This window comes from Taudactylus pleione, unplaced genomic scaffold (genome assembly GCF_031769625.1).
Source record: "Taudactylus pleione unplaced genomic scaffold, aTauple2 ptg000214l, whole genome shotgun sequence".
NCBI lineage: Eukaryota > Metazoa > Chordata > Amphibia > Anura > Myobatrachidae > Taudactylus > Taudactylus pleione.
Genome location: NW_028284616.1, coordinates 2,772,051 through 2,799,872, shown reverse-complemented (window position 1 = coordinate 2,799,872; position 27,822 = coordinate 2,772,051). Strand labels below are relative to the sequence as shown.

Here is a 27,822-nt window from a genome sequence, read left to right as displayed (position 1 = left end):
TGCGCATCAACAAAGGAGCAGCGCCAAGCGTGCGCCTGTGTCCCATAAGTAAAAGGCCGGATGGCTTGTCCGTTAAAGGGTGCTGTAACCCTCAAAGGGCACTCCAAACAAAATAAAAATATATATTTTTTTGTGTTTGTGAATTGTGTGCGCAGCAGCCGCACGTGCATCAACAAAGTAGTGCCAAGCGTGCGCCTGTGTCCCATAAATAAAGGGCCGGCTGGATTGACCGCTAAAGGGTGCTGTAACCCCCAAAGGGCACTCCAAACAAAATAAAAAAAAATATTTTTTTGTGTTTGTGAATTATGTGCGCAGTAGCCGCACGTGCATCAACAAAGTAGTTCCAAGCGTGCACCTGTGTCCCATAAATAAAGGGCCGGCTGGACTGACCGCTAAAGGGTGCTGTAACTCCCAAAGGGCACTCCAAACAAAATAAAAAAATATATTTTTTTGTGTTTGTGAATTGTGTGCGCAGTAGCCGCACGTGCATCAACAAAGTAGTGCCAAGCGTGCGCCTGTGTCCCATAAATTAAGGGCCGGCTGGATTGACCGCTAAAGGGTGCTGTAACCCCCAAAGGGCACTCCAAACAAAATAAAAAAAAATATTTTTTTGTGTTTGTGAATTGTGTGCGCAGTAGCCGCACGTGCATCAACAAAGTAGTGCCAAGCGTGCGCCTGTGTCCCATAAATAAAAGGACGGCTGGATTGACCGCTTAAAGGTGCTGTAACCCCCAAAGGGCACTCCAAACAAAATAAAAAAATATTTTTTTTGTGTTTGTGAATTGTGTGCGCAGTAGCCGCACGTGCATCAACAAAGTAGTGCCAAGCGTGCGCCTGTGTCCCATAAATAAAGGGCCGGCTGGATTGACCGCTAAAGGGTGCTGTAACCCCCAAAGGGCACTCCAAACAAAATAAAAAAATATTTTTTTTTGTGTTTGTGAATTGTGTGCGCAGTAGCCGCACGTGCATCAACAAAGTAGTGCCAAGCATGTGCCTGTGTCCCATAAATAAAGGGCCGGCTGGATTGACTGCTAAAGGGTGCTGTAACCCCCAAAGGGCACTCCAAACAAAATAAAAAAATATATTTTTTTGTGTTTGTGAATTGTGTGCACAGTAGCCGCACGTGCATCAACAAAGTAGTGCCAAGCGTGCGCCTGTGTCCCATAAATAAAGGGCCGGCTGGATTGACCGCTAAAGGGTGCTGTAACCCCCAAAGGGCACTCCAAACAAAATTAAAAAAAATTTTTTTTTGTGTTTGTGAATTGTGTGAGCAGTAGCCGCACGTGCATCAACAAAGTAGTGCCAAGCATACGCCTGTGTCCCATAAATAAAGGGCCGGCTGGATTGACCGCTAAAGGGTGCTGTAACCCCCAAAGGGCACTCCAAACAAAATAAAAAAATATATTTTTTTGTGTTTGTGAATTGTGTGCGCAGTAGCCGCACGTGCATCAACAAAGTAGTGGCAAGCGTGCGCCTGTGTCCCATAAATAAAGGGCCGGCTGGATTGACTGCTAAAGGGTGCTGTAACCCCCAAAGGGCACTCCAAACAAAATAAAAAAATATATTTTTTTGTGTTTGTGAATTGTGTGCGCAGTAGCCACACGTGCATCAACAAAGTAGTGCCAAGCGTGCGCCTGTGTCCCATAAATAAATGGCCGGCTGGATTGACCGCTAAAGGGTGCTGTAACCCCCAAAGGGCACTCCAAACAAAATAAAAAAATATATTTTTTTGTGTTTGTGAATTGTGTGCGCAGTAGCCGCACGTGCATCAACAAAGTAGTGCCAAGCGTTCGCCTGTGTCCCATAAATAAAGGGCCAGCTGGATTGACCGCTAAAGGGTGCTGTAACCCCCAAAGGGCACTCCAAACAAAATAAAAAAATATATTTTTTTGTGTTTGTGAATTGTGTGCGCAGTAGCCGCACGTGCATCAACAAAGTAGTTCCAAGCATGCGCCTGTGTCCCATAAATAAAGGGCCAGCTGGATTGACCTCTAAAGGGTGTTGTAACCCCCAAAGGGCACTCCAAACAAAATTTTATTTATTTTTCTGTGTTTGTGAATTGTGTGCACTGTGGCTGCACGTGCATCAACAAAGGAGCAGCGCCAAGCGTGCGCCTGTGTCCCATAAGTAAAGGGCCGGCTGGCTTGTCCGTTAAAGGGTGCTGTAACCCCCAAAGTACACTCCAAACAAAATAAAAAAATATTTTCTGTGTTTGTGAATTGTGTGCACTGTGGCTTCACGTGCATCAACAAAGGAGCAGCGGCAAGCATGCGCCTGTGAGCCATAAGTAAAGGGCCGGCTGGCTCATTTCTTAAAGGGTGGTGTAACCCACAAAGTGCACTACTCTCCAGCAAAAATAAAAAAATATTTTCTGTGTTTGTGTGCGCCTTAGCTGCACGTATATATCAATATAACATAAATGGAGGACCAAACTTTCTCCGATAAAAATAAAATAGGGAAAGATCAAGAACCACTTCCTCCTAGTGCTGTTGCTGGGAGTTGTTCATCATCCCAGAGAGGAAGTAGGAACACCACTACTTTTACTAAACAATTGACCCTCCAACAGTCCCTAGCGAGGAGGATGAAGTACGACAGCAGTCATCCTGAAGCAAAACGTATAACTGAGGCCTTGACTGCTATGTTGGTGTTAGACGTGCGTCCGGTATCTGCCATCAGTGCAGTGGGATTTAGACAATTGATGGAGGTAGTGTGTCCCCGGTTCCAAATCCCATCTAGATTCCACCTGCATCCTCAAAGCAGCAGCGACAAGCGTGTGTCTGTCTGTTAAAGGGTGGTGTAACCCTCAAAGTGCGCTCCACAAACAATAAAAAAATTCTTTTTTTTTTTTCTGTCTTTGTGAAATGTGTGGGCTGTAGCCGCACCTGCATCCTTAAAGCAGCAGCGACAAGCGTGCGTCTGTCTGTTAAAGGGTGGTGTAACCCTCAAAATGCGCTCCACAAACAATAAAAAAATTCTTTTTTTTCTGTCTTTGTGAAATGTGTGGGCTTTAGCCGCACCTGCATCCTTAAAGCAGCAGCGACAAGCGTGCGTCTGTCTGTTAAAGGGTGGTGTAACCCTCAAAGTGCGCTCCACAAACAATAAAAAAATTCTTTTTTTTTTTCTGTCTTTGTGAAATGTGTGGGCTGTAGCCGCACCTGCATCCTTAAAGCAGCAGCGACAAGCGTGCGTCTGTCTGTTAAAGGGTGGTGTAACCCTCAAAGTGCGCTCCACAAACAATAAAAAAATTCTCCTTTTTTTTTCTGTCTTTGTGAAATGTGTGGGCTGTAGCCGCACCTGCATCCTTAAAGCAGCAGCGACAAGCGTGCGTCTGTCTGTTAAAGGGTGGTGTAACCCTCAAAGTGCGCGCCACAAACAATAAAAAAATTCTTCTTTTTTTTCTGTCTGTGTGAAATGTGTGGGCTGTAGCTGCACCTGCATCCTTAAAGCAGCAGCGACAAGCGTGCGTCTGTCTGTTAAAGGGTGGTGTAACCCTGAAAGTGCGCTCCACAAAAAATAAAAAATTATTTTTTTTCTGTCTTTGTGAATTGTGTGCACTGTAGCTGCACGTGCATCAACAAAGGAGCAGCGCCAACCATGCGCCTGTGTCCCATAAGTCTGTTAAATGGTGGTGTAACCCCCAAAGTGCTCCAAAAAATAAAAAATATTTTTTTTCTGTCTTTTCGACTTGTGTGCGATGTAGCCGCACGTGCATCAACACAGTAGCAGCGCCAAGCGTGCGCCTGTGTCATAAGTCAAGGGCCGGTTTGGACATCTGGCCGGACTGAAGGATGTGCCAACAATTTCTGACAAGTCTACTGTCACTGCATATGATACTGTCCTCAAAGCAGCAGCGACAAGCGTGCGTCTGTCTGTTAAAGGGTGGTGTTACCCCCAAAGTTCGCTCCAACAAAATAAAATAATCTTTTTTTCTGTGTTTGTGTGTGAAATGTATGCGCAGTAGACGCACCTGCATCCTCAAAGCAGCAGCGCCAAGCGTGCGCCTGTGTCATAAGTCAAGGGCCAGTTTGGACATCTGGCCGGACTGAAGGATGTGCCAACAATTTCTGACAAGTCTACTGTCACTGCATATGATACTGTCCTCAAAGCAGCAGCGACAAGCGTGCGTCTGTCTGTTAAAGGGTGGTGTTACCCCCAAAGTTCGCTCCAACCAAAATAAAATAATCTTTTTTTCTGTTTGTGTGTGAAATGTATGCGCAGTAGACGCACCTGCATCCTCAAAGCAGCAGCGCCAAGCGTGCGTCTGTCTGTTAAAGGGTGGTGAACCCCCAAAGTGCGCTCCAACCAAAATAAAATAATCTTTTTTTCTGTTTGTGTGTGAAATGTATGCGCAGTAGCCGCACCTGCATCCTCAAAGCAGCAGCGACAGGCGTGCGTCTGTCTGTTAAAGGGTGGTGTAACCCTCAAAGTGCGCTCCACAAACAATAAAAAAATTCTTCTTTTTTTTTCTGTCTTTGTGAATTGTGTGGGCTGTAGCCGCACCTGCATCCTCAAAGCAGCAGCGACAAGCGTGCGTCTGTCTGTTAAAGGGTGGTGTAACCCTCAAAGTGCGCTCCACAAACAATAAAAAAATTATTATTTTTTTTTCTGTCTTTGTGAATTGTGTGGGCTGTAGCCGCACCTGCTTCCTCAAAGCAGCAGCGACAAGCATGCGTCTGTCTGTTAAAGGATTACATCGGTGACAGCATCCAAGTAGGCATGTCAGACAGTCCGTAGCTGCACTGGCAGGAAAAAGAGGCAATTTGGAGGCCCCTGTACAAACTGGCTCTATTTTACCTGAGTTGCCCCCCCTCCAGTGTGTACTCCGAAAGAGTGGTTAGTGCAGCCGGGAACCTTGTCAGCGAAAGGCGTAGGAGGTTGCTTCCACAAAATGTGGAGAAGATGATGTTCATAAAAATGAATTATCAACTCTTCCAGGGAGACCAGCCTCCAGAACGTACAGAGGGACCTGTGGTTGTGGATTCCAGCGGGGATGAATTAATACTCTGTGAGGATGAGGATGTACACAACACTGAAGAGGGTGAGGAATCGGTGGATGAGGAGGATGAGGATGACATCTTGCCTCCGTAGAGCCAGTTTGTGCAGGGACAGATTAATTGCCAGCTTGTTTTGTGGGGGCCCAAACGAACCAATCATTTCAGCCACAGTCGTGTGGCAGACCCTGGAGCTGAAATGATTGATTTGTTAAAGTGTGCATGTCCTGTTTATACAACATAAGGGTGGGTGGGAGGGCCCAAGGACAATTCCATCTTGCACCTCTTTTTTTTCTTTGCATAATGTAGTGTTTGGGGCCTAGTTTTTCAACCTGCCATCCTGTCTGCCACTGCAGTGTCACTCCTAGATGGACCACGTGTTTGTGCCGCCCACTCGTGTCGATTAGCATAGTCATCCAGCTATCTCGGTGCAACCTTTTGGGCATGAAAACACTATTGTGAGGTGTTCAGAATAGACTGGAAATTAGTGGAAATTAAGGTTATTGAGGTTAATAATAGCATAGGAGCAGAAAAACCCACAAATTCTGTGATTTTAGCTGTTTTTATGCTTTTTTTCAAAAAAAAATACAGATCCAAAACACAAAACCCAGAACCCAAAACACGGAAGGGTGGTTTTGGCAAAACCAATCCAGATCCAAAACACGAAGAAAGATCCAGATCCAAAACCAAAACACAAAACACGAAAAGTGGCCGGTGCACACCCCTAATATATATATATATATATATATATATATATATATATATATATATTGGAAAATCAGGAAGCGCTATACCGGGCACTGGGCGCTATACTGGGAACTCACAATGTATGCAAATCACTGGTCCAACAATATGGCACCGTGCAGCACACAACCGTATGTGATGGACCTCACAAATACTTGAATCTATATATGTGAGGTCAAAGAACCACCCTAATTACACATGTTAGGGCTGGTAGTAAAGGAAAGGGATAGATATAAACTGACAGATCAGAAAAAAGACACAGACAGTCAGCGCTAACATAAGTCACATACAATGCAGATATATATCAATACTACAAATTGGCACTATAACCAACTGCCCAGATTCAGTGTCTGGGAAGGCTATAGTGCTGTATACACTAACCAAATGGAGAGGTATACAGGGGGACTGGACCTCACGCCATCCTGAGAAATCTGTGATGCACCATCCAGAGAAAATGGCCGCCAGAGACCTCAGAGGGGGCGTGGCCATAGGAGGAAACAGCTCAGCAAAGCCAGACCTTAGCAGAAAGGCACGCTGAGCTAAGGGGAGGAGCCGCTAAACAGGGAAGGGCTGCCTCCCCTGGCCGGCAATTAACGCCCGGGACGCTGGCTCCCGCACCAACTACAAGTCCCTGGTGGTCTAGTGGAAGCGCAGGGTATGAGGGGCCTGCCTCCACAGCCAGCACCTCTGGTCTATCCCCAGAGACCGGAGGTTTGGACTGCTGATGCGGTGATCTGCTCTTACATGTCCCCGTATGTCCAGCAGCAGTCCGGGATGTCCCACAGGGTCCAGCTAGCACAGACCCCTTGGTCCCGCTGAGATCCCCTGATCTGTACTGGCGTCGTAGCGCCGCGAAGTGATGAAGCTGCAGTGCAGATGTCCTATGGACAGTCTGCCGCTGTCGGCTTTGAAGATGATAAAAATGATTAAATCATAAAAGAAAACAGCTTTGGGGCTGTGCCCCAAAGTGCCCCCTGCTTCAAACAGTGACCCGACTCTGGCCGGGCACCAACTCCTATATCCTGCCCCCGAGCCAGAGCCTGGGCCTCTGGCTCGGGGGCAGGGTATAGGAGGGATGGACCGGTGCATCCTGGAAACAAAGCTTTTAACTGCGTGGTGCCCGGGATCGAGATCCAGCTATACCCCAAGGTCTCTCTGTTAGGACCCTGAAGAAAATGTATTCTGCAGCAATGGATTCAGCCCACCCCACTCTCTCTTTCTATGTTCAAAGAGAAACTATTCTTTGTCTTTAGAATGGACTAGATTGAATTATCCTTTCATAAGACTGACAAAACAGAACATTTCTTTTCCATTTGGGAAAGTTTTATTGACACTTTACATGATGATCTTAAAAAACAAATTCGGTGTTGCTTTACATCTACATTGTGGTAGGAGACCAGGATGCTGCTTCAAGACCTCCCAATTACTTTCATTTTATGTCTAGCGTTGGAGTTCTGACCCAGGCATGTGATTAATTCTTTTCTTTTATTCTTCCTTGCTTTTTCTCTTTTGTTTCTTTCTTACTTTTCCTTCTACTTCATCTCCGTTTCTTTTCGCTTTCAATCTATTCTTCGTTCCACTTGGGACTTGTGGATGAAGCCCTTTGCCAGCATTCGAGGGTGGTCAATCTGTTGAAATCAGACCACTACATTTTGTCCACCATGCAAAAAAACAAACAAATTCTGTTATTTTAGCTGTTTTTATGCTTTTTTCCAAAAAAATACAGATCCAAAACGCAAAACACGGAAGGTTTTTTTTTCAAAACCAATCCAGATCCAAAACACGAAGAAAGATCCAAAACCAAAACACAAAATACGAAAAGTGGCTGGTGCACACCCCTAGTTACAGATAATGATTATTTTAGACAACAATAAGATTATATACAGAATGTTCTTTAATATTTTTTATGCTTCTTTACTATGTATGTTCATCTGTAATACTATTAATGTAATAATAAAACCAACAGATCATGTCCAAGGGATACACTTTTAAAGGTCGATTATAACTCTATCTAAATCAATTTTGTTACCTGGGCTAAATTGCAGATTTACTAACAGACAATTTTTATACTGATTTTTAAATGTTAGTAAATGTGCGATTTAGCCCTTGAAAAACAAGATTGATTTAGATTTAAAAATCAATCAAAACCAATTAAAATCGCCCTTTAGTAAATTTACCCCCAACATCTGTACGTCAGTTATGTGTTTGCCATTACTTCTCGTAGGAGTTAGTACCTTTATATGCATCCTGACTTTATCACATGGCTGAGCAGCTTATCCTGGTGTCTGGGCAGGTGATGCAGCTGCTGCCGCTTTCAGCGCTTCCACGGTGTTCTACAAAGAGAAGCAGATACTGTGTCACACCCTCTCAGTCACATTACGCCATCTAGTCGAGCAGATACTGCAACACACCCTCTCAGTTACATCACGTCATCTAGTGGAACAGATACTGTGTCACACCCTCTCAGTCACATTAGGCCATCTAGTGGAGCAGATACTGTGTCACACCCACTCAGTCACATTAGGCCATCTAGTGGAGCAGATACTGTGTAACACCCTCTCAGTCATATTACGCCATCTAGTGGAGCAGATACTGTGTCACACCCTCTCAGTCACATTACGCCATCTAGTCGAAACGATACTGCGTCACACCCTCTCAGTCACATCACGTCATCTAGTGGAGCAGATACTGTGTCACATCCTCTCAGTCACATCACGTCATCTAGTGGAGCAGATACTGTGTCACACACCCTCAGTCACATTAGGCCATCTAGTCGAGCAGATACTGCGTCACACCCTCAGTCACATCACGTCATCTAGTGGAGCAGATACTGGGTCACACCCTCTCAGTCACATTAGGCTATCTAGTGGAGCAGATACTGTGTCACACCCTCTCAGTCACATCACATCATCTAGTGGAGCAGATACTGTGTCACACCCTCTCAGTCACATTACGCCATCTAGTCGAGCAGATACTGTGTAACACCCTCTCAGTAATATTACGCCATCTAGTGGAGCAGATACTGCATCACACCCTCTCAGTCACATCATGTCGTCTAGTGGAACAGATACTGTGTCACACCCTCTCAGTCACATTAGGCCATCTAGTGGAGCAGATACTGTGTCACACCCTCTCAGTCACATTAGGCCATCTAGTGGAGCAGATACTGTGTCACACCCTCTCAGTCACATTAGGCCATCTAGTGGAGCAGATACTGTGTCACGCCCTCTCAGTCACATCACATCATCTAGTGGAGCAGATACTGTGTCACACCCTCTCAGTCACATCACATCATCTAGTGGAGCAGATACTGTGTCACACCCTCTCAGGCACATTAGGCCATCTAGTGGAGCAGATACTGTGTCACACCCTCTCAGTCACATTACGCCATCTAGTGGAGCAGATACTGGGTCTCACCCTCTCTGTCACATTACACCATCTAGTGGAGCAGATACTGCGTCACACCCTCTCAGTCACATTATGCCATTTAGTGGAGCAAATACTGAGTCTCACCCTCTCAGTCACATTAGGCCATCTAGTGGAGCAGATACTGCGTCACACCCTCTCAGTCACATTAGGCCATGTAGTGGAGCAGATACTGTGTCACACCCTCTCAGTCACATTAGGCCATCTAGTGGAGCAGATACTGCGTCACACCCTCTCAGTCACATTACGCCATCTAGTGGAGCAGATACTGCGTCACACCCTCTCAGTCACATGACGCCATCTAGTGGAGCAGATACTGCGTCACACCCTCTCAGTCACATTACACCATCTAGTGGAGCAGACTGGCAGCTGTGATTATTACATACTGTATATAATCTGTAATAAGAGAAATCCCCATAGCTAAACTCACAGCTACAATACTTCTACTTGAACAAAAAGAACATTGTAATATATAGTGGCCTATGTGACCCTAACCAATCACTTATACAGTGGGATATATACAGATTACAAGGAGCCCCGCTACCACCTGCCAACCTAACTACTGCCAGGGCTAGATGCATGACACATCGATGCACCCTGCCGTACAATATCTAAGTACTAGATACTGAACCTATATACTTGACAAAGGCCACAGGTAGGTATACTAGTACATTACAATGACCTGAAGGTGTATTACTTCACATAGAACTGTTTTGTTTTTTTCTATGTATTAGCAATTGCCCAGATTGTCTTTAAATAACTTATCTACATAATAAATGAGCCATTTAGTAGAGTTGGGTAATAACCCCACCAGGTGCAGCTGGGAAAGTGCCCTGACTGTGCTATAATAGGTGTAACACAAACCCTAAGGGAGGTGATGGTCCTGTTATATTCAGTCATCTCCTGCAGGTGTTCTGTCCGGAGTGCTATAGGGAAAAGGAGTACAGTTACATAATAGGTCAGAGGACAAACACACACAGACCACAGCCTCCAGCATGGCCCCTTCCACCAGGTACACAGTGCTCCTGTACATCCCACGCAATGGATGACTGCACTCACCTGGGATAGATGCCCTTCTCGGCAATTAGTTTAGCACCAGTGACTGCAATCATACCTGGTGTGGGAAGTGCTGTTTAGCTGGAGAAACCAATAACATTTGTTCCCCTATACTGGCCAGTAAAGTGCTGATAAATCACAGTGTTCTCCACCTCTTCCCATGTACCTGAAGCCCACGCAGGTGGCAATGAGGGCTGTCTGCAGATGGCATTAGCTACAGGGACCAAACATGGTAAATCTGACAGTTTCCCAGCCTCCATAGAAACCTATGGGGGGTGCGGCTGCTGTTGGAAATAGAGAGACCACAGCCTATATGGAGATAGCTGCTATGTTCACTCCATGTGGGATGATAGCTAAATACGGGTGTTTTCATGGTATATAACACAAATATTATTTGACAAATATGTCCCTATATCAACTGGTGACCAGCACCCGAAGGCATCAGTGAGGTCACTGGTAACCAGCGCCTGATGGGCACATAGGTCAGGTGTCAGTGATGTTACATGCTCCTAGGAAAATTATAGGAAGGAAAATATTGCTTAGTAAACCCAGATAACACGTGGCACAACAGAAATATACCTGCTATCTCCTTACCTGCACACGCCCTCTCCACCGCAATCTCCTGATCCCTAACAGCCTGCAATACACAAAGTGTGGAATAATGTTTACAGTTTAAATGCAGTAACATAATATATATCATTAGTTATAATCTTATTATATAATAACACCTGTTGGTAAGTATCCTACCCCTACTCCTAACCTCCCTCCTAGTGCCTAAACCTAACCCCCCCAGAGCCTTACCATAACCCCCCTATTGCCTAACCCCTAACCCTCCCCCTAACCCTCCCCCTAACCCTACTACTTACTGTCGGGATGCCGACGGTAGGGATTCTGACTGGTGTCAGGACTCCAGCACCAGCTATCAGAGCGCCAGCATCCCCATAGCCGGGATTTCAACTGCATCCCCCCTCATCTAGCTTTGTTCCCCCTAGAAGCATAGTTAAGTGAGGGCACTCTGTATGTACAGTCTAATTGTGCGAGAAGCTCTTAGGGCCACAAAAGGTCCATAGGGACTAAACTAGTGCAAATAAGCTCTCAGGGAAATTAAGAAGGCGCTTGGGCCTTGATGAGTGTAATTCATCATATACTAATCTTGCCCTCTTCTACCTAAAGAGAAAACACTATGTATAGATAGATCTGCATCTGACCTGTTCCCGCAGCTGCCTCATCTCCTCTCTCAGCAGGGTCTCTTGCAGCTGGTGGGCCTTGTGCATTGAGTACATCTCCTCACAGTTCTGCACGATGAGAGCGAGGATTTCTCTCTCCTGTTGCTGGAATTTATCTGTGTATTAGGGCAATAGAATATCAGACTGAGCCATCATACTCCATAATATGTTTTATTTGTTTTTAATGAAATACAACAATCTATACAGCGCTACAAAAAACAGAGGCAATGTTCTCAGGCGCAATACAGAGGACAATATCTGTCACTCAGGATAGTCACACAGACAATACAGGGGGCACTTCCATGCAGATTCGGTGAGCCAAATAAGGTGTTTTATCCAGATTGCCTAAATGGTGCATGACCTTGTTTACAACGTGTCACAATCTAATAACATCTGTTCCAAGCCAGGGCACATCCTCCACTGGCCCATTCCTCCACTCTTTACATGGCTTAGTACATCTCTCCCTATGTTCTATATCTACACAATACTCCTCAGGCAACGCAAACCAAGTAGACCATTAAAATCAAAATTTTCTTAAAGGGATTGTCTATCTTCACAGGGCACCTACTCTGTAAGGATGGAACATGGACCCTTTCAGAGAATGTCCCTTCTTTACAGCCCAACTCCTATCAGTATGTCAGCCCTGTACAGCAGCAGGGAGAGTACAGGTCATGTGGAGTAGATGGACTCCAAAGGGGCTCACTCAAATAAAGGCAATGGGCTGCGGTGTCAGGTTGCGTTCGCATGTAAATATTATGGTAGACTGAACAACGGTAGATTCCTGTGTACCTCTATGAGATGCAGGGAAAAACCACATCAAGTCACATAAAATCTATAACATATCCAATAAGGACCTGTAGGGACAGCTGTCAGAGACAGGTGGCAGCAGCTGTAATGGCATTTTCCAATCCCCATATATAAATGATCATTGTTTTGTTTTTGTTGTTTTTTTTTTTTTTTTAAATCTCCTCAGAAATCCATATATTACATATATTATATTGCTAGTATAATTGGTTACAGGCCATGCAGTAACATTATACAGATGTACATCAGCTCAGAACATGGATAAGTCATGTTATATGTGCCTATAGATTGTAAGCTTGCAAGCAGGGCCCTCTTACCTCTATGTCTGTCTGTTATTACCCTGTTTTGTTCTATCAATGTTTCCAATTGTAAAGCGCAACGGAATATGCTGCGCTATATAAGAAACTGTTAATAAATAAATAAAATAAATGTGCTATATAGAGCGAATTATTACTATTGAGGGGGTGTTTCTATAGTTACTGTGATTTGCTTGTCTACATGCAATAGGGATAGGGTGATGGAGCAGGTTATGTCCCAATGGGTTGAGATAAGGAGTGTTGTGAAAGTAGGTGGAGGGCAACGTTTTTTTTTTATTCTGTTAGAATGCTGCTGAATCTGTCCCCTCCTTGTATTACTAGTTAACTGGGAAATGCCAACTGGAAAGGTACAGAGCAATCATGGCTAAAATCACACACACACACATCTCTCCCTGTCACACGTGTGTACAACATAGAAGGTAAGATGATTCTCTTACCGGTCAGCTCCTCAATTTTCTGAGCCTGCTCCGCCAGCTGGGCCTTGCGGCGGCTCTAAGAGAGAGAATAATGTATTTTACAGCATTAGTTATATTACACAGACATTACCCTGGGGCCCTTGTCATGTGTAGGTGTAAGCAGTGTGATAGAGAATGACACTTCCTCATTAGTGCCCCACGTTACAGGCATTACAGGTACATGAGCTGGGCTTCTTAGAGACTAGAACAACCATTTCTATTTCTGTTTTTCTTCCCATTTTAGTGGATCTGCAACTGGTATTATAAGCCAAGGGCTGATCTCTTAGCGCAGCCAGTCAGCAATGTTACAGCAATGCCATAAATAATAATGATACATAGCACCTTAGTGGTCAGACTTGGGCACAGATGCCTCCCAACATTTACACCTACTAAATAGGGACAACCCCCACCCTCTATGCCCAGAAATGTCCACTTTCAGCTGAGCTCTGTTCCACTGAGATCCATGAAAAAAATCCTAATGGTGCAAACAACAGAATATAACAAATAACAATAACAGTGCACTTACCTTTCTCCTAAAGCAGGGCCAGCGAAACTTAAATGGGAAACAGCTCATGACTGCACCCAACGCCTCCTCCCTACTCTCTCCTCCCCTACTACTATATACTCTAAAATACTAATATACTAAACTAAAGATATTCCTAAACCTATACTAAAAAGAAAACTGGCTAAAACTTAACACTAAGAAACTACTATAGATACTAAAATAACTAAAGATAAAAGCTAAAACTATACTAAACTATGCTAAAAAGCTAAAACTATACTAAACTATGCTAAAAAGATAAAACTATAATAAAACTATAATAACTAAAACCCAACTATCACTAACAGCACCAGCTCCAGACAACACTTCCTGCTCTAGGGGGGACCACGTAACAGGATAAGCTGTAGTGTCCTGCCCTTGGTTACCACTTATTGTGTAACAATGGGTCATTGTGATGTCATCACACAGACATTAGCAGCAGCCATACAGGCAAATAGTTGTATGAAATAAAGTATCAGACTGTGATTAGGGGTGAGCAGGGGCAGAATAGCATACCGCCCAACTGCCCCAAGTTACAACGCCTAGAAGGGACAATATTTCAACCAGATCGGGCATAGTTTGGCAGATTGGGGAGGGCTTATTTTGGTCCAATGTAACATATCTGATGTTGTGCAGTGGATCAGGCAGTGCCAAGCATCATAGTAAAGTTTGGGTAGGGGCTTGGTGATGCTGTTCCAACCTCCCAGGACACACACCGTGCCCTCAGAAGGCCAGAATGGGCACCTCTTCTGATAATGTGCAGCTCTGTACTGGCAGGGGCATATCTAGGCTGTCACCCAGGGAAAATACTTACCATCACCCCAACCCTGCACAGCAAAATAAATAGCGATAAGAGAGGTGCATTATAAAGGCAGTGATGGCTGTTATACAATGCAGTAATGCAGAGCCAGAGTAACAACAGTGCAGCTGGGGCAGTTGCCAAGGCGCCTCAACATACCAGGGCCAAACACACAATCACCAGTGTGGGGGGCATATGAGGATTGAGGATTCTGTGTGGCATAATGGGAACTGGGGGCACTACACTGTGTATAACACACTTGTGGTACTGGGAGTATTTATACATTAAAATTGTCAATAAGATATACTGACAATGGCCCTCATTCAGAGCCGTACGCTCTGAGCAGAGCGCACGCTCTGAATGAGGGCCGGGCTCCATTTTCATGGAGCGTCCTCCTGGACGCTCGTATAGCTGTGGGTCACCACCCACAGGCTATACGAGCGTGCTTTTTGATGGCCGCGATGGTCGAGACCATCGCGACCATCGAAATTGCGAGCCGGAGCCTGCGGTTGAGGTTTTCAACCGCAAGCTCCGGAGTGATTTTGGCTCTATCAGAGCCAAAATCACTCCCACTGACATCACTAGTGATGTCAGTGGGCCGGCTTCTGATGGGAGGCGTTCCCGTGGGAACGCCCCCGTCAGGGAGGCACGCCCCCGGCACGCCCACCAAAGGGGGCGTGCTGTCAATCAACATTGACAGCACGCCCCCTTTGATCGGACACAACGAGCGAAGGACTTTCCTTCGCTCGTCGCGTCTGGCGCATGCGCATGACGGACCTCCCTCCGTCGTGCGCATGCTCAGTGCATAACATCGACCCACTTGCGAGCGGACAGCCGCTCGCGAGTGGGTCTGAATCAGGCCCAATGTTATTAAAAAAATATATCAGTAGGGGCCCCAACAACTTAGCTGCTCAGGGGGCCCCACAAACATTAATCTGGACCTATAATTGCCAGCAATACATCACTGCTGTAACTACAAGAGCAGATAACCCCACATTTGGCCATTAACATACACCACTCCCATGTGCCATGTACCCATATACATAATTAACCCGCTCAGCATGCCAGTTGTGTGAAACACTTTCCACAAAGATTTAAAAAAAAAAAAATTGATAAATTTTGCTTAGAACAAGACTATTCTATGCTGCCAAACACCCCGTTCCGGAATATAGAATGAGCGTGTGAGGGTTGTACACAAGTCTGAGCCTGAGTGCTTGGCTTGGAGTCTACTTTACAGACAAGTGATGTCAATAACTGACCAAGTATAACTGACATGCTATGCTTTGCTATTAGTATTAGCAATATCAGTGACCCAGTCCAAGGCATTTTACATGGGACTGGCCCTGGCGAGCAAATGTCACCCGTCCCTGATGTAAAACCATTTGTGACTTATTTGTGACCAGAGGTGGAGTGTGGATGCCACTCAGAGCAAGTGAATGCTACAGTACCCAGTCTCCCATACTGTGTGGGGATGGGGCCAGGCCGGCACACAGAGGCAAGTTCAAATAGTAAAGAAAAAAATATATATGAGGGGCAGTGTGGAACTGGGGCATGAAGGGCCCACTGGTATAATGCAATGGTAGAAGCCCATGAGGAGCACAGCTCCCAGTACATGGGCACAAGCACACAGTACATGCTGTATGAGCAGTGCCCATTTCTTAAGGTGCATTCAGGTACCAGGAATGGTGAAACTGCCCATGTAACCTATGGCTCTACAGTTATTTTGGAGTTCCAGCTTGGCATCTGACAGGACATGCTGTGCTTTATAGTTCCACAACACTGAAAAACTAGATACATTGAAAAAAGTAGTGTAATTAGCTGAAAGCCACCTACCTTGCAGCGTGCATTGTGGCTGGTCTTCCCCTCTGTAGCGTCTCTGGGGCAGTGCAGGAGAGCGGAGCCCATCCACGTGGGAAGCTGCCATCGCAATAGACATATAAGGACATATGTTATGTAATTGCAAATCTGATATTTTATGTTCTCTCACCATAATAAAAAATACACATTACAAGAACTGTATATATTTATCATGCTATATCTTTATGAAAAAAAAGGTAATTCTGATACAATGGGATTTATTTCTATATTCCTGCGCTTCCGTTCGTGTTTATGCCAGAAATTTAGTAGAGCATTGCTTTTACCATCTGTGTTTGCTAGTAAAAATAATCGCCCTTTTACATTTCGGCATAAACACGATCGGTAGTACAGGGATTTAGAACCTGATGCTTAGTAAATAAACCCCATATGTATAATCTGCCACCATCAAGTGATTAATATATAATGAATAAATATTTTTCTTTTAAACATAGGGCGTTTGAATTTGATCTGTTCCTTTTATCAGACATAAAATTCATCAAAGATATTGGAACCTATTTATTGTGAACAAGCCCCTATGTGGCAATATGTAATAACATTTTATGATGACTTGTCACTGTAAGAAAACAAAAAACAAAAACACATTTATCTTCACAATGTATTAAAAATATATATATATTTATATTATATATATATATAATCGCACACACTTCCAGAATTTTCAAAGTTAGGGTGCTGGGGCACACTGTAATTCCACCAGAGGCTCATGAAAGATGGCCAGCACACAAAAGTTAGCAAAAAAATAGTAAGCAAAAAAATATCAAGGCATTTATTGAAGCCCTTCAGTCTTCAAAAAAATATGTCAAATACACATCAATGCAATGGAAGCAGGAGGGATGGCATAATGTCAAGTTCTGTTATGGTCAAGGTTCTCCCTATAAAAATTAGGGGTGTGCACCGGCCACTTTTCGTGTTTTGTGTTTTGGTTTTGGATCTGGATCTTTCTTCGTGTTTTGGATCTGGATTGGTTTTGCCAAAACCACCCTTCCGTGTTTTGGGTTCTGGGTTTTGTGTTTTGGATCTGTATTTTTTTTTAAAAAAGCATAAAAACAGCTAAAATCACAGAATTTGTTGGTTTCTCTGCTCCTATGCTATTATTAACCTCAATAACCTTAATTTCCACTCATTTCCAGTCTATTCTGAACACCTCACACCTCACAATAGTGTTTTCATGTCCAAAAGGTTGCACCGAGGTAGCTGGATGACTATGCTAAGCGACACGAGTGGGCGGCACAAACACGTGACCCATCTAGGAGTGACACTGCAGTGGCAGACAGGATGGCAGTTAGAAAAACTAGGCCCCAAACTGTACATAATGCAAAGAAAAAAAAGAAGTGCAAGATGGAATTGTCCTTGGGCCCTCCCACCCACCCTTATGTTGTATAAACAGGACATGCACACTTTAACAAATCAATCATTTCAGCGCCAGGGTCTGCCACACAACTGTGGCTGAAATGATTGGTTCGTTTGGGCCCCCACAAAACAAGCTGGCAATTAATGTGTCCCTGCACAAACTGGCTCTACGGAGGCAAGATGTCATCCTCATCCTCCTCATCCACCGATTCCTCACCCTCTTCAGTGTGTACATCCTCATCCTCACAGAGTATTAATTCGTCCCTGCTGGAACCACAGGTCCCTCTGTACGTTCTGGAGGCTGGTCTCCCTGGAAGAGTTGATAATTCATTTTATGAACATCATCTTCTCCACATTTTGTGGAAGCAACCTCCTACGCCTTTCGCTGACAAGGTTCCCGGCTGCACTAAACACTCTTTCGGAGTACACACTGGAGGGGGGGCAACTCAGGTAAAATAGAGCCAGTTTGTACAGGGACCTCCAAATTGCTTCTTTTTCCTGCCAGTACAGGTACGGACTGTCTGACATGCCTACTTGGATGCTGTCACCGATGTAATCCTTTAACAGACAGACGCACGCTTGTCGCTGCTGCTTTGAGGATTCAAGTGCGGCTACAGCCCACACAATTCACAAAGACAGAAAAAAGAAGAAGAATATTTTAATTGTTTGTGTAGAACACTTTGAGGTGTCACCACCCTTTAACAGACAGACGCACGCTTGTCGCTGCTGCTTTAAGGATGCAGGTGCGGCTACAGCCCACACATTTCACAAAGACCGAAAAAAAAAGAACAATATTTTAATTGTTTGTGTAGAACACTTTGAGGTGTCACCACCCTTTAACAGGCAGACGCACGCTTGTCGCTGCTGCTTTAAGGATGCAGGTGCGGCTACAGCCCACACAATTCACATAGACAGAAAAAAAAGAACAATATTTTAATTGTTTCTGTAGCACACTTTGAGGGTGTCACCACCCTTTAACAGACAGACGCACGCTTGTCGCTGCTGCTTTGAGGATGCAAGTGTGGCTACATCGCACACAAGTCACAAACACATTAAAAAAATAGTTTTTTATTTTTTGGAACACTTTGAGAGTTACACCACCCTTTAACAGACAGACGCACGCTTGTCGCTGCTGCTTTAAGGATGCAGGTGCGGCTACAGCCCACACATTTCACAAAGACCGAAAAAAAAGAACAATATTTTAATTGTTTGTGTAGAACACTTTGAGGGTGTCACCACCCTTTAACAGACAGACGCACGCTTGTCGCTGCTGCTTTAAAGATGCAGGTGCGGCTACAGCCCACACAATTCACATAGACAGAAAAAAGAAGAAGAATATTTTTATTGTTTGTGTAGCACACTTTGAGGGTGTCACCACCCTTTAACAGACAGACGCACGCTTGTCGCTGCTGCTTTAAGGATGCAGGTGCGGCTACATCGCACACAAGTCACAAACACATTAAAAAAATAGTTTTTTATTTTTTGGAGCACTTTGAGAGTTACACCACCCTTTAACAGACAGACGCACGCTTGTCGCTGCTGCTTTAAGGATGCAGGTGCGGCTACAGCCCACACATTTCACAAAGACCAAAAAAAAAAGAACAATATTTTAATTGTTTGTGTAGCACACTTTGAGGGTGTCACCACCCTTTAACAGACAGACGCACGCTTGTCGCTGCTGCTTTGAGGATGCAAGTGTGGCTACATCGCACACAAGTCACAAACACATTAAAAAAATAGTTTTTTATTTTTTGGAACACTTTGAGAGTTACACCACCCTTTAACAGACAGACGCACGCTTGTCGCTGCTGCTTTAAGGATGCAGGTGCGGCTACAGCCCACACATTTCACAAAGACCGAAAAAAAAAGAACAATATTTTAATTGTTTGTGTAGAACACTTTGAGGGTGTCACCACCCTTTAACAGACAGACGCACGCTTGTCGCTGCTGCTTTAAGGATGCAGGTGCGGCTACAGCCCACACATTTCACAAAGACCAAAAAAAAAAGAACAATATTTTAATTGTTTGTGTAGCACACTTTGAGGGTGTCACCACCCTTTAACAGACAGACGCACGCTTGTCGCTGCTGCTTTAAGGATGCAGGTGCGGCTACAGCCCACACAATTCACAAAGACAGAAAAAAGAACAATATTTTAATTGTTTGTGTAGCACACTTTGAGGGTGTCACCACCCTTTAACAGACAGACGCACGCTTGTCGCTGCTGCTTTAAGGATGCAGGTGCGGCTACAGCCCACACAATTCACAAAGACAGAAAAAAGAACAATATTTTAATTGTTTGTGTAGCACACTTTGAGGGTGTCACCACCCTTTAACAGACAGACGCACGCTTGTCGCTGCTGCTTTGAGGATGCAGGTGGAATCTAGACGGGATTTGGAACCGAGGACACACTACCTCCATCAATTGTCTAAATCCCACTGCACTAATGTCGGATACCGGACGCACGTCTAACACCAACATAGCAGTCAAGGCCTCAGTTATACGTTTTGCTTCAGGATGACTGCTGTCGTACTTCATCCTCATCGCTAGGGACTGTTGGAGGGTCAATTGTTTAGTAAAAGTAGTGATGTTCCTACTTCCTCTCTGGGATGATGAACAACTCCCAGCAGCAGCAACAGCACTAGGAGGAAGAGGTTCTTGATCTTTCCCTATTTTATTTTTATCGGAGAAAGTTTGGTCCTCCATTTATGTTATATTGATATATATACGTGCGGCTAAAGCGCACACAAACACAGAAAATATTATTTTATTTTTGCTGGAGAGTAGTGCACTTTGTGGGTTACACCACCCTTTAAGAAATGAGCCAGCCGGCTCTTTACTTATGGGACACAGGCGCACGCTTGGCGCTGCTCCTTTGTTGATGCACGTGCAGCCACAGTGCACACAATTCACAAACACAGAAAATAATTTTTTTTTTGGTTTGGACTGGAGTGTACTTTCGGGGGTTACAGCACCCTTTAACGGTCAAGCCAGCCGGCCCTTTACTTATGACACAGGCGCACGCTTGGCACTACTTTGTTGATGCACGTGCGGCTACTGCGCACACAATTCACAAACACAGAAAATAATTTTTTTTTGGTTTGGACTGGAGTGTACTTTCGGGGGTTACAGCACCCTTTAACGGTCAAGCCAGCCGGCCCTTTACTTATGACACAGGCGCACGCTTGGCACTACTTTGTTGATGCACGTGCGGCTACTGCGCACACAATTCACAAACACAGAAAATAAATTTTTTTTTGGTTTGGACTGGAGTGTACTTTGGGGGTTACAGCACCCTTTAACGGTCAAGCCAGCCGGCCCTTTACTTATGACACAGGCGCACGCTTGGCACTACTTTGTTGATGCACGTGCGGCTACTGCGCACACAATTCACAAACACAGAAAATAATTTTTTTTTTGGTTTGGACTGGAGTGTACTTTCGGGGGTTACAGCACCCTTAACGGTCAAGCCAGCCGGCCCTTTACTTATGACACAGGCGCACGCTTGGCACTACTTTGTTGATGCACGTGCGGCTACTGCGCACACAATTCACAAACACAGAAAATAATTTTTTTTTGGTTTGGACTGGAGTGTACTTTCGGGGGTTACAGCACCCTTTAACGGTCAAGCCAGCCGGCCCTTTACTTATGACACAGGCGCACGCTTGGCACTACTTTGTTGATGCACGTGCGGCTACTGCGCACACAATTCACAAACACAGAAAATAAATTTTTTTTTGGTTTGGACTGGAGTGTACTTTGGGGGTTACAGCACCCTTTAACGGTCAAGCCAGCCGGCCCTTTACTTATGACACAAGCGCACGCTTGGCACTACTTTGTTGATGCACGTGCGGCTACTGCGCACACAATTCACAAACACAGAAAATTATTTTTTTTTTGGTTTGGACTGGAGTGTACTTTCGGGGGTTACAGCACCCTTAACGGTCAAGCCAGCCGGCCCTTTACTTATGACACAGGCGCACGCTTGGCACTACTTTGTTGATGCACGTGCGGCTACTGCGCACACAATTCACAAACACAGAAAATAATTTTTTTTTTGGTTTGGACTGGAGTGTACTTTCGGGGGTTACAGCACCCTTAACGGTCAAGCCAGCCGGCCCTTTACTTATGACACAGGCGCACGCTTGGCACTACTTTGTTGATGCACGTGCGGCTACTGCGCACACAATTCACAAACACAGAAAATAATTTTTTTTGGGGTTTGGACTGGAGTGTACTTTCGGGGGTTACAGCACCCTTAACGGTCAAGCCAGCCGGCCCTTTACTTATGACACAGGCGCACGCTTGGCACTACTTTGTTGATGCACGTGCGGCTACTGCGCACACAATTCACAAACACAGAAAATAATTTTTTTTTTGGTTTGGACTGGAGTGTACTTTCGGGGGTTACAGCACCCTTAACGGTCAAGCCAGCCGGCCCTTTACTTATGACACAGGCGCACGCTTGGCACTACTTTGTTGATGCACGTGCGGCTACTGCACACACAATTCACAAACACAGAAAATATATTATTTTTTTAGCACTTGGGGGGAGCACCCCTGATGGACAGAGCACCCCCTGGACAACACTACAGCACCTCTTTAGGACTGGGACACTGCACAGGACTTTGGAGTGGACACAGCCCCTATGGAGAACTGACTGCACAACACAGTCCAGCCAGCCCCTATGGACTTTGAAGTAGTGGACACAGCCCCTATTAACAACAGCAGCACAGCACAACACAGCCAGCCCCTATGGACTTTGAAGTAGTGGACAACAGCAGCACTACACTACACTACACTACACAGCCCTAACTCCCACCCTCCCTCTTCACTGTCCACAGCCGAGTGAGAAAATGGCGCCGACGTGGGTACCTTATATAGGATCCAAAACCCGCGAGACTCGGAAGGCGGGATGATGACGTTTTGCCTCGATTTCAGATCCGAGTCAGGCGGGAAAAGTCGAGCCTGATTCGGATCGGACTCGGATCGGGGGGGCTCGGGGGGTTCGGATTTCAGATATATATATTTTGTGATGCACATATAAGAACTCCCCCCCGATTGCAGCAGCACCGAACAGAGCCCTCTCTCCAATACTCTGGGGCTTAGGCGAGAGGAGACTCGAGACTAGACCAGGGAACTGCTACTGTTAGATATATACATCAGATCCCCTTCAGCCATCTCCTCCAATGTAATGCACAGACTTGAGCCCAGCCAATCAGAGCTCTCTGAGGAACTACAGGCTGCCGCGCATTTGCGGTAGCTCTGATCGCGGCTTCGGCATTCAGTGCAGGGACGGAGACACAGATGTCTCCATCTCTCTCTCTTAAAAAAAAAAAAAAAACCAACTTCCCTCCTACTGCACTTACCTTATTTATTATTATACTTCCCTCCTTACTGCACTTACCTTATTTCCAAGTCCCTTCTTCTCCCCTGGCGGCTCCTCATTCACGCGGCTCATGCGACATCTCCCTTCAGCGGTGCTGCGCAGCGTGACATCGTGACGTCACGTGGGTCCAAACCAAACTTTATTTAACAGCGGGACGCGGCATGTCCTCACTGTGCTGTACAGCTTTAGGCTGGTGGGAACTGGGTTGGTTGCGACGGGCGGTGGATGCGGCCGGGCCTCCTGCTTTTGTTAAAGGGGCAGTGTGGGGCTGCAGGTTGTATACCAGCAGTAGGAGTGGGAGGGCCCCTCCCGTTCTTCCAGGGCCCAGGACTCCAGTCCCGGCAGTCCCCCCCTGATGGCAGCCCTGTTACCAGCCCAGAGATCTGACCAGTCTCCTCCGCACACTCTCTGGTGTATCTAATACAGTAGGTGCTACCAGTCCCTATTAGACCTGCACTCCTCAGTCATTTGAGCTACCAGCTCAGTGATCTGATCAATCTCCTCCCTAAATCACAAATCACAACAAATTCCATGTATGCACACACAAAACTATAACCACACGCTCATCTTTGCACAGTCCTTCCACCAGTGCTTGTTTACAATGAATGATTCAGCCTAAAATATTATTTTGACTCTGACAGTGGGACATACTTGCCGACTATCTGGCTGCTCCTTCCGGGAGCCAGATCGGCAGAACAGGGGGCGTACCCGGACGGATTGAGGTAGTTTTGCGGGCGTGACAAGGGGCGGGGCCATGCGATCGTGTCATTTTGGCTCCGCCACCCCACTACACTATGCGAACAAACAGGCATTGTGAAGCAGGGGGCGGGGCCAAAATGACGAGATTCAGCGTGAATCGCGTCAGCGCCCTCCCCGCTGTGGGGGTTTAACAGGTATTGGAAGGGGAGGAGGGTCAGGGGATCAGCGGCAGGCGGGAGGCTTGCCTGCCTTTCTGGGGGGGCGGGAGCTGCACCCATTTATCGGGAGGCTCCCGCCCGAATCGGGAGGGTAGGCAACCCTGCAGTAGGACTGTGGGACGATTTAGAGTTGTACATAAACTCAATGGTTTACACACAAATCCGATGTTTGATCGATGTGCAGGATATTTACTGTGCATGTGAACTGGGGAGGGAAGCGCCGTGAGCCCCTCAGCCCAGCGCAAATCCAGGGAGGGCGTGATCAGTGTGATTGCTATCCCCACAGGCAGAGAAGACTGCAGCCCAGCAAAAAGCAGCATGTCCTGGGCTGCTGACAAGTAAGGGGGAGGGGAATAGTGTCAGACCTGGGCCCCCACCGTGCCCCTCCAACAAGCCCTGTCCCGGGTAACTAGTACCCACCCTCCCCCTTCTTGGCACCCCTACCCAAAGGGATGTTTTGGCAGATTGCAAAAGAAAAAGGAAAAACATTTTTTGGGGACACACTTGTATAACAAACACTCTGATGTATTATGTTTAATGTAGAGATGAAAACATATACTTTATTCATTTATCTTATAATAAGGGTTGGAGAGATTACTTTATTAGAGTGGACCCTGTTGCCAATAGTATTGCAGGGAGGCGCAGTCTGTGCAGATGAAAGCATCTGATAAATGAAATACCTGGGATGATTTGTGATTCCCAAAGTGCTGTACAATCTACAAATAGTATGATACATCTAATTGTACAGTCAGGACCAGACTGATTGAAAGATGCACATTTCACCTGTCCAACGGAGGCTTTGTCACATTCAGGCCTCAATCTATAAAATATGTATATAATATCTCCTAATTATCAGTACCAATGCTTTATACTATTATATCCAATATGTTTGCCTAATTTGAATAAGGTATTGCCATGTATATCGCAAACAATATGCTATATTTTGTAATTTTATCATTTAGGGCAATTATTGATTTTAATATTTGTCACCTTTTTTTTTGTGTTGTTTGAGTGAAGAACACCTTCAACCACTCACTAAGGGAGTAATATCTCCAAACTTTTTTTTTAAGATTAAATTAATAATTTTTTTAATTTCTACATTAAAACCTAATACATCTTGTTTACACTAGAGTGTCCCCCCAAAAAAGTATTTTTATTTTTTTTGCAATCTGCAAAAACTTCCTTGGGTGTACTTTGCATACCAAAATTTAGGGTTGCAGCACCAACATCATTTAATTCACTACTATAGGATTTTCCTTAAATATATAAAATGATTGTTGGTTATATATTACTATTTTTTTTCCTACCTGTTATATTGTAGATTTTCCTACAAACTTTAAAAAACTCTTACATCCTGTGCGGAATTCTTTTCCAAACCCCTTTCCCCATTATCCGTCCCCTTTTTCCTTACCATGATGGAAATGACAGCTAATCTGGCAAGCCGGCTCACAACTTGGCCTGGCAAAGCCGCATCACGTCTAACCACTTTGTGCCAGTATTAGTGATATATATTTTTAATACATTGTGAAGATAAATGTGTTTTTGTTTTTTGTTTTCTTACAGTGACAAGTCATCATAAAATGTTATTACATATTGCCACATAGGGGCTTGTTCACAATAAATAGGTTCCAATATCTTTGATGAATTTTATGTCTGATAAAAGGAACAGATCAAATTCAAACGCCCTATGTTTAAAAGAAAAATATTATAAAGCCATCACTCCACAGCGTCAAATTGTACTTGCCTAGGTGCACTCAGATGGTTATATAACAAAACAAACTGCGTCACTCATGGGACCTTGTAAATAAGATTCCAACAGGTCTAAGTTTCAATGTTTCGGTCTCACCGACGTTTAGAAAGAAAATCCTGCATTTGCCCCATGGCCCATATTTAATCGGGGGAAGGTGGGGTGAATTTGGAAAAAGCTGGGGAGGGCAGTCTGAGCACTGGTCTGGTCTGGCTTAATAATGGTCAAAATACTTTTTTTTATTGTGTATAAATAAGGTAGCGATGGAAGGGGGGGTTGTGGTGGGTAGGGGAAGGAGGGGTTGGGGGGGGGGGCCCTACCTATTTTGTTAGTCCCGGGCCCTGCAATTTCTGATGGCAGCCCTGGCTGGTAACACACAGTGACATGATGTGAGGGGGAGAGCAGGAGTCAGGGCCGGATTAAGGTCTGTCGGGGCCTCTGGGCAACAAACGTGTGGGGGCTCCTATCTAGTAACACACACACACACACACAGTGGTGGCCAAAATTGCGGACACTTTTTGAAATTTGAATGTTTTTCAACTTTGAATGCTTATAAAAACTGTTACACTTCATGCAGTGCAATGATTAATATATCAAATGAAAGGAAGTTTAATGCTGAATTCAACACAATAAACAGAGTTCAAATATTTGCATTACAAGTGAAGTTATGCAGTGAAAACAACTCTATGGGCTCTATTTACTACAATCTGCATTTTGTAATGCAAATTGTAGTGTGATATTACCGACTGAATTCGCATTGCGAATTAAGGCAATATTACAGGGATTTACTACAAATTCCTTGCAGGGAAAGAGCTTGCAAGAAAGCTCTGTCCCTGCGAATCCCCTCCGCACTCTATTCCTGATATTTTCGCAAAAAAATACTGTGACTAGTGCTCCGCGCATGCGCTGACTGGCCGCCACTGCTACCCCGCCAGTGTTAAGCCCTGCCCCCAACACTAAGCCCTGCACCCCACGATCACGGACCCCCCCACAACCCCCCCTCCCTTAATAGCACCTACCTGCAGTCATCGGTGCTCCGGTGATGTCTTCCATGCCTCCGGTCAGCTGATATCTCATACTGCACTGGAACCCGATCACCTGATGACCGGGCTGCAGTGCAGCATGGGAGACCAGCTGACCAGAGGGGAGTCATCACCGGAGCCCCGACCACTAGTACCTGGAGTCAGGTAAGTGATTTTTTTTTTTACTTTTTAATTTTTTTGCAGTGTATCAGCTTGCGGTCTGTTTAGACCACACAGCTGATCACTGGGCTCTGCTCTGCCTTTTAGAGCAGAGTAGGAGCCCGGTAACCGGGGGAGACCCTAGATAACGCCACCTCCAGGTGGCATTATTATCACAGGGCTATCCCCGGTATTTTTTTACAATTTTTTTTAGTAACTTTGGTCGGATCACATTTCCCATTACAATTATGGGAAATGTGATCTGCTTACTAAAAATAAGTGATACTTAGGGGTTGGAGTAGAATTTTACGAATTCTACTCCAATTGCCCTGTAATAACTATAGGTGATACTAAAATAATGTGAAAAGGGTGTGAAATAAATACTTATGATGTTACTGTCCTATCAGTATTTCGTTGGGTAGTCTTTATTTTTCAAGACAGCAGCACAGCGACGTAGCATTGACCAAACCAATGTTTGGAGCTCTTCCTTCTTTATTATGTGGTGCCATGAGATAATTATAGCCTAAATTAATTGTCTTTTATTGAATGGATGCCTCAGATGTATCAGTTTTTTCAAACCTCTGTTAGTCTTCTCCGTACCGTTCTTGTACTGACAAAAACACTAGTTGCACTCAGTTCACTGCTAATGGCCGCAGATGACATCCATCTGTCCCTGACGTAAGTTTGTTTTATTCTCCTATCATCAACAGCTGTTGTGCACTTTTTCCGTCCTATTTCTTCTTTGTTTTGTATAGATTGTGTTTCCTGCTAGCGTAAACAAAACTTTCGTACTCCTGATGATGTCACACTCCCACCAACTTCTCTCGCAATTGCTGCATACAAAAGACCATTTTCACGTAACACCACAATCCTGGCTCTCTTCCTGGGTGACCAGTCACCACTTTGCCTGGACGACATTGTTGTATTTATTTTTTACACCGTCAATAGCACTTAACAATACACACAAACATCCAACCGTATTTGCACTTCAGTAACCAACTT

General features: G+C 45.0%; 1 protein-coding gene across 2 annotated transcripts in view; it reads right to left on the bottom strand.

Moving 5' to 3' along the window:
- Nucleotides 1–7,090: 7,090 nt before the first annotated feature.
- The window catches only part of LOC148517520 (uncharacterized), a 157,166-nt gene continuing 136,434 nt past the window's right edge, over nucleotides 7,091–27,822 (bottom strand). For both annotated transcript variants that reach the window (XM_088478497.1, XM_088478496.1), the window contains 7 exons: nucleotides 16,193–16,276; nucleotides 13,002–13,056; nucleotides 11,426–11,559; nucleotides 10,812–10,854; nucleotides 10,026–10,087; nucleotides 7,970–8,068; nucleotides 7,091–7,380 (listed from right to left, as the gene is read on the bottom strand). In XM_088478497.1, coding sequence (XP_088334623.1) covers nucleotides 8,009–8,068; nucleotides 10,026–10,087; nucleotides 10,812–10,854; nucleotides 11,426–11,559; nucleotides 13,002–13,056; nucleotides 16,193–16,264 — 426 coding nt within the window. In that variant the 5' untranslated portion in view covers nucleotides 16,265–16,276 and the 3' untranslated portion in view covers nucleotides 7,091–7,380; nucleotides 7,970–8,008. The remainder of the gene's footprint in view (nucleotides 7,381–7,969; nucleotides 8,069–10,025; nucleotides 10,088–10,811; nucleotides 10,855–11,425; nucleotides 11,560–13,001; nucleotides 13,057–16,192; nucleotides 16,277–27,822) is intronic.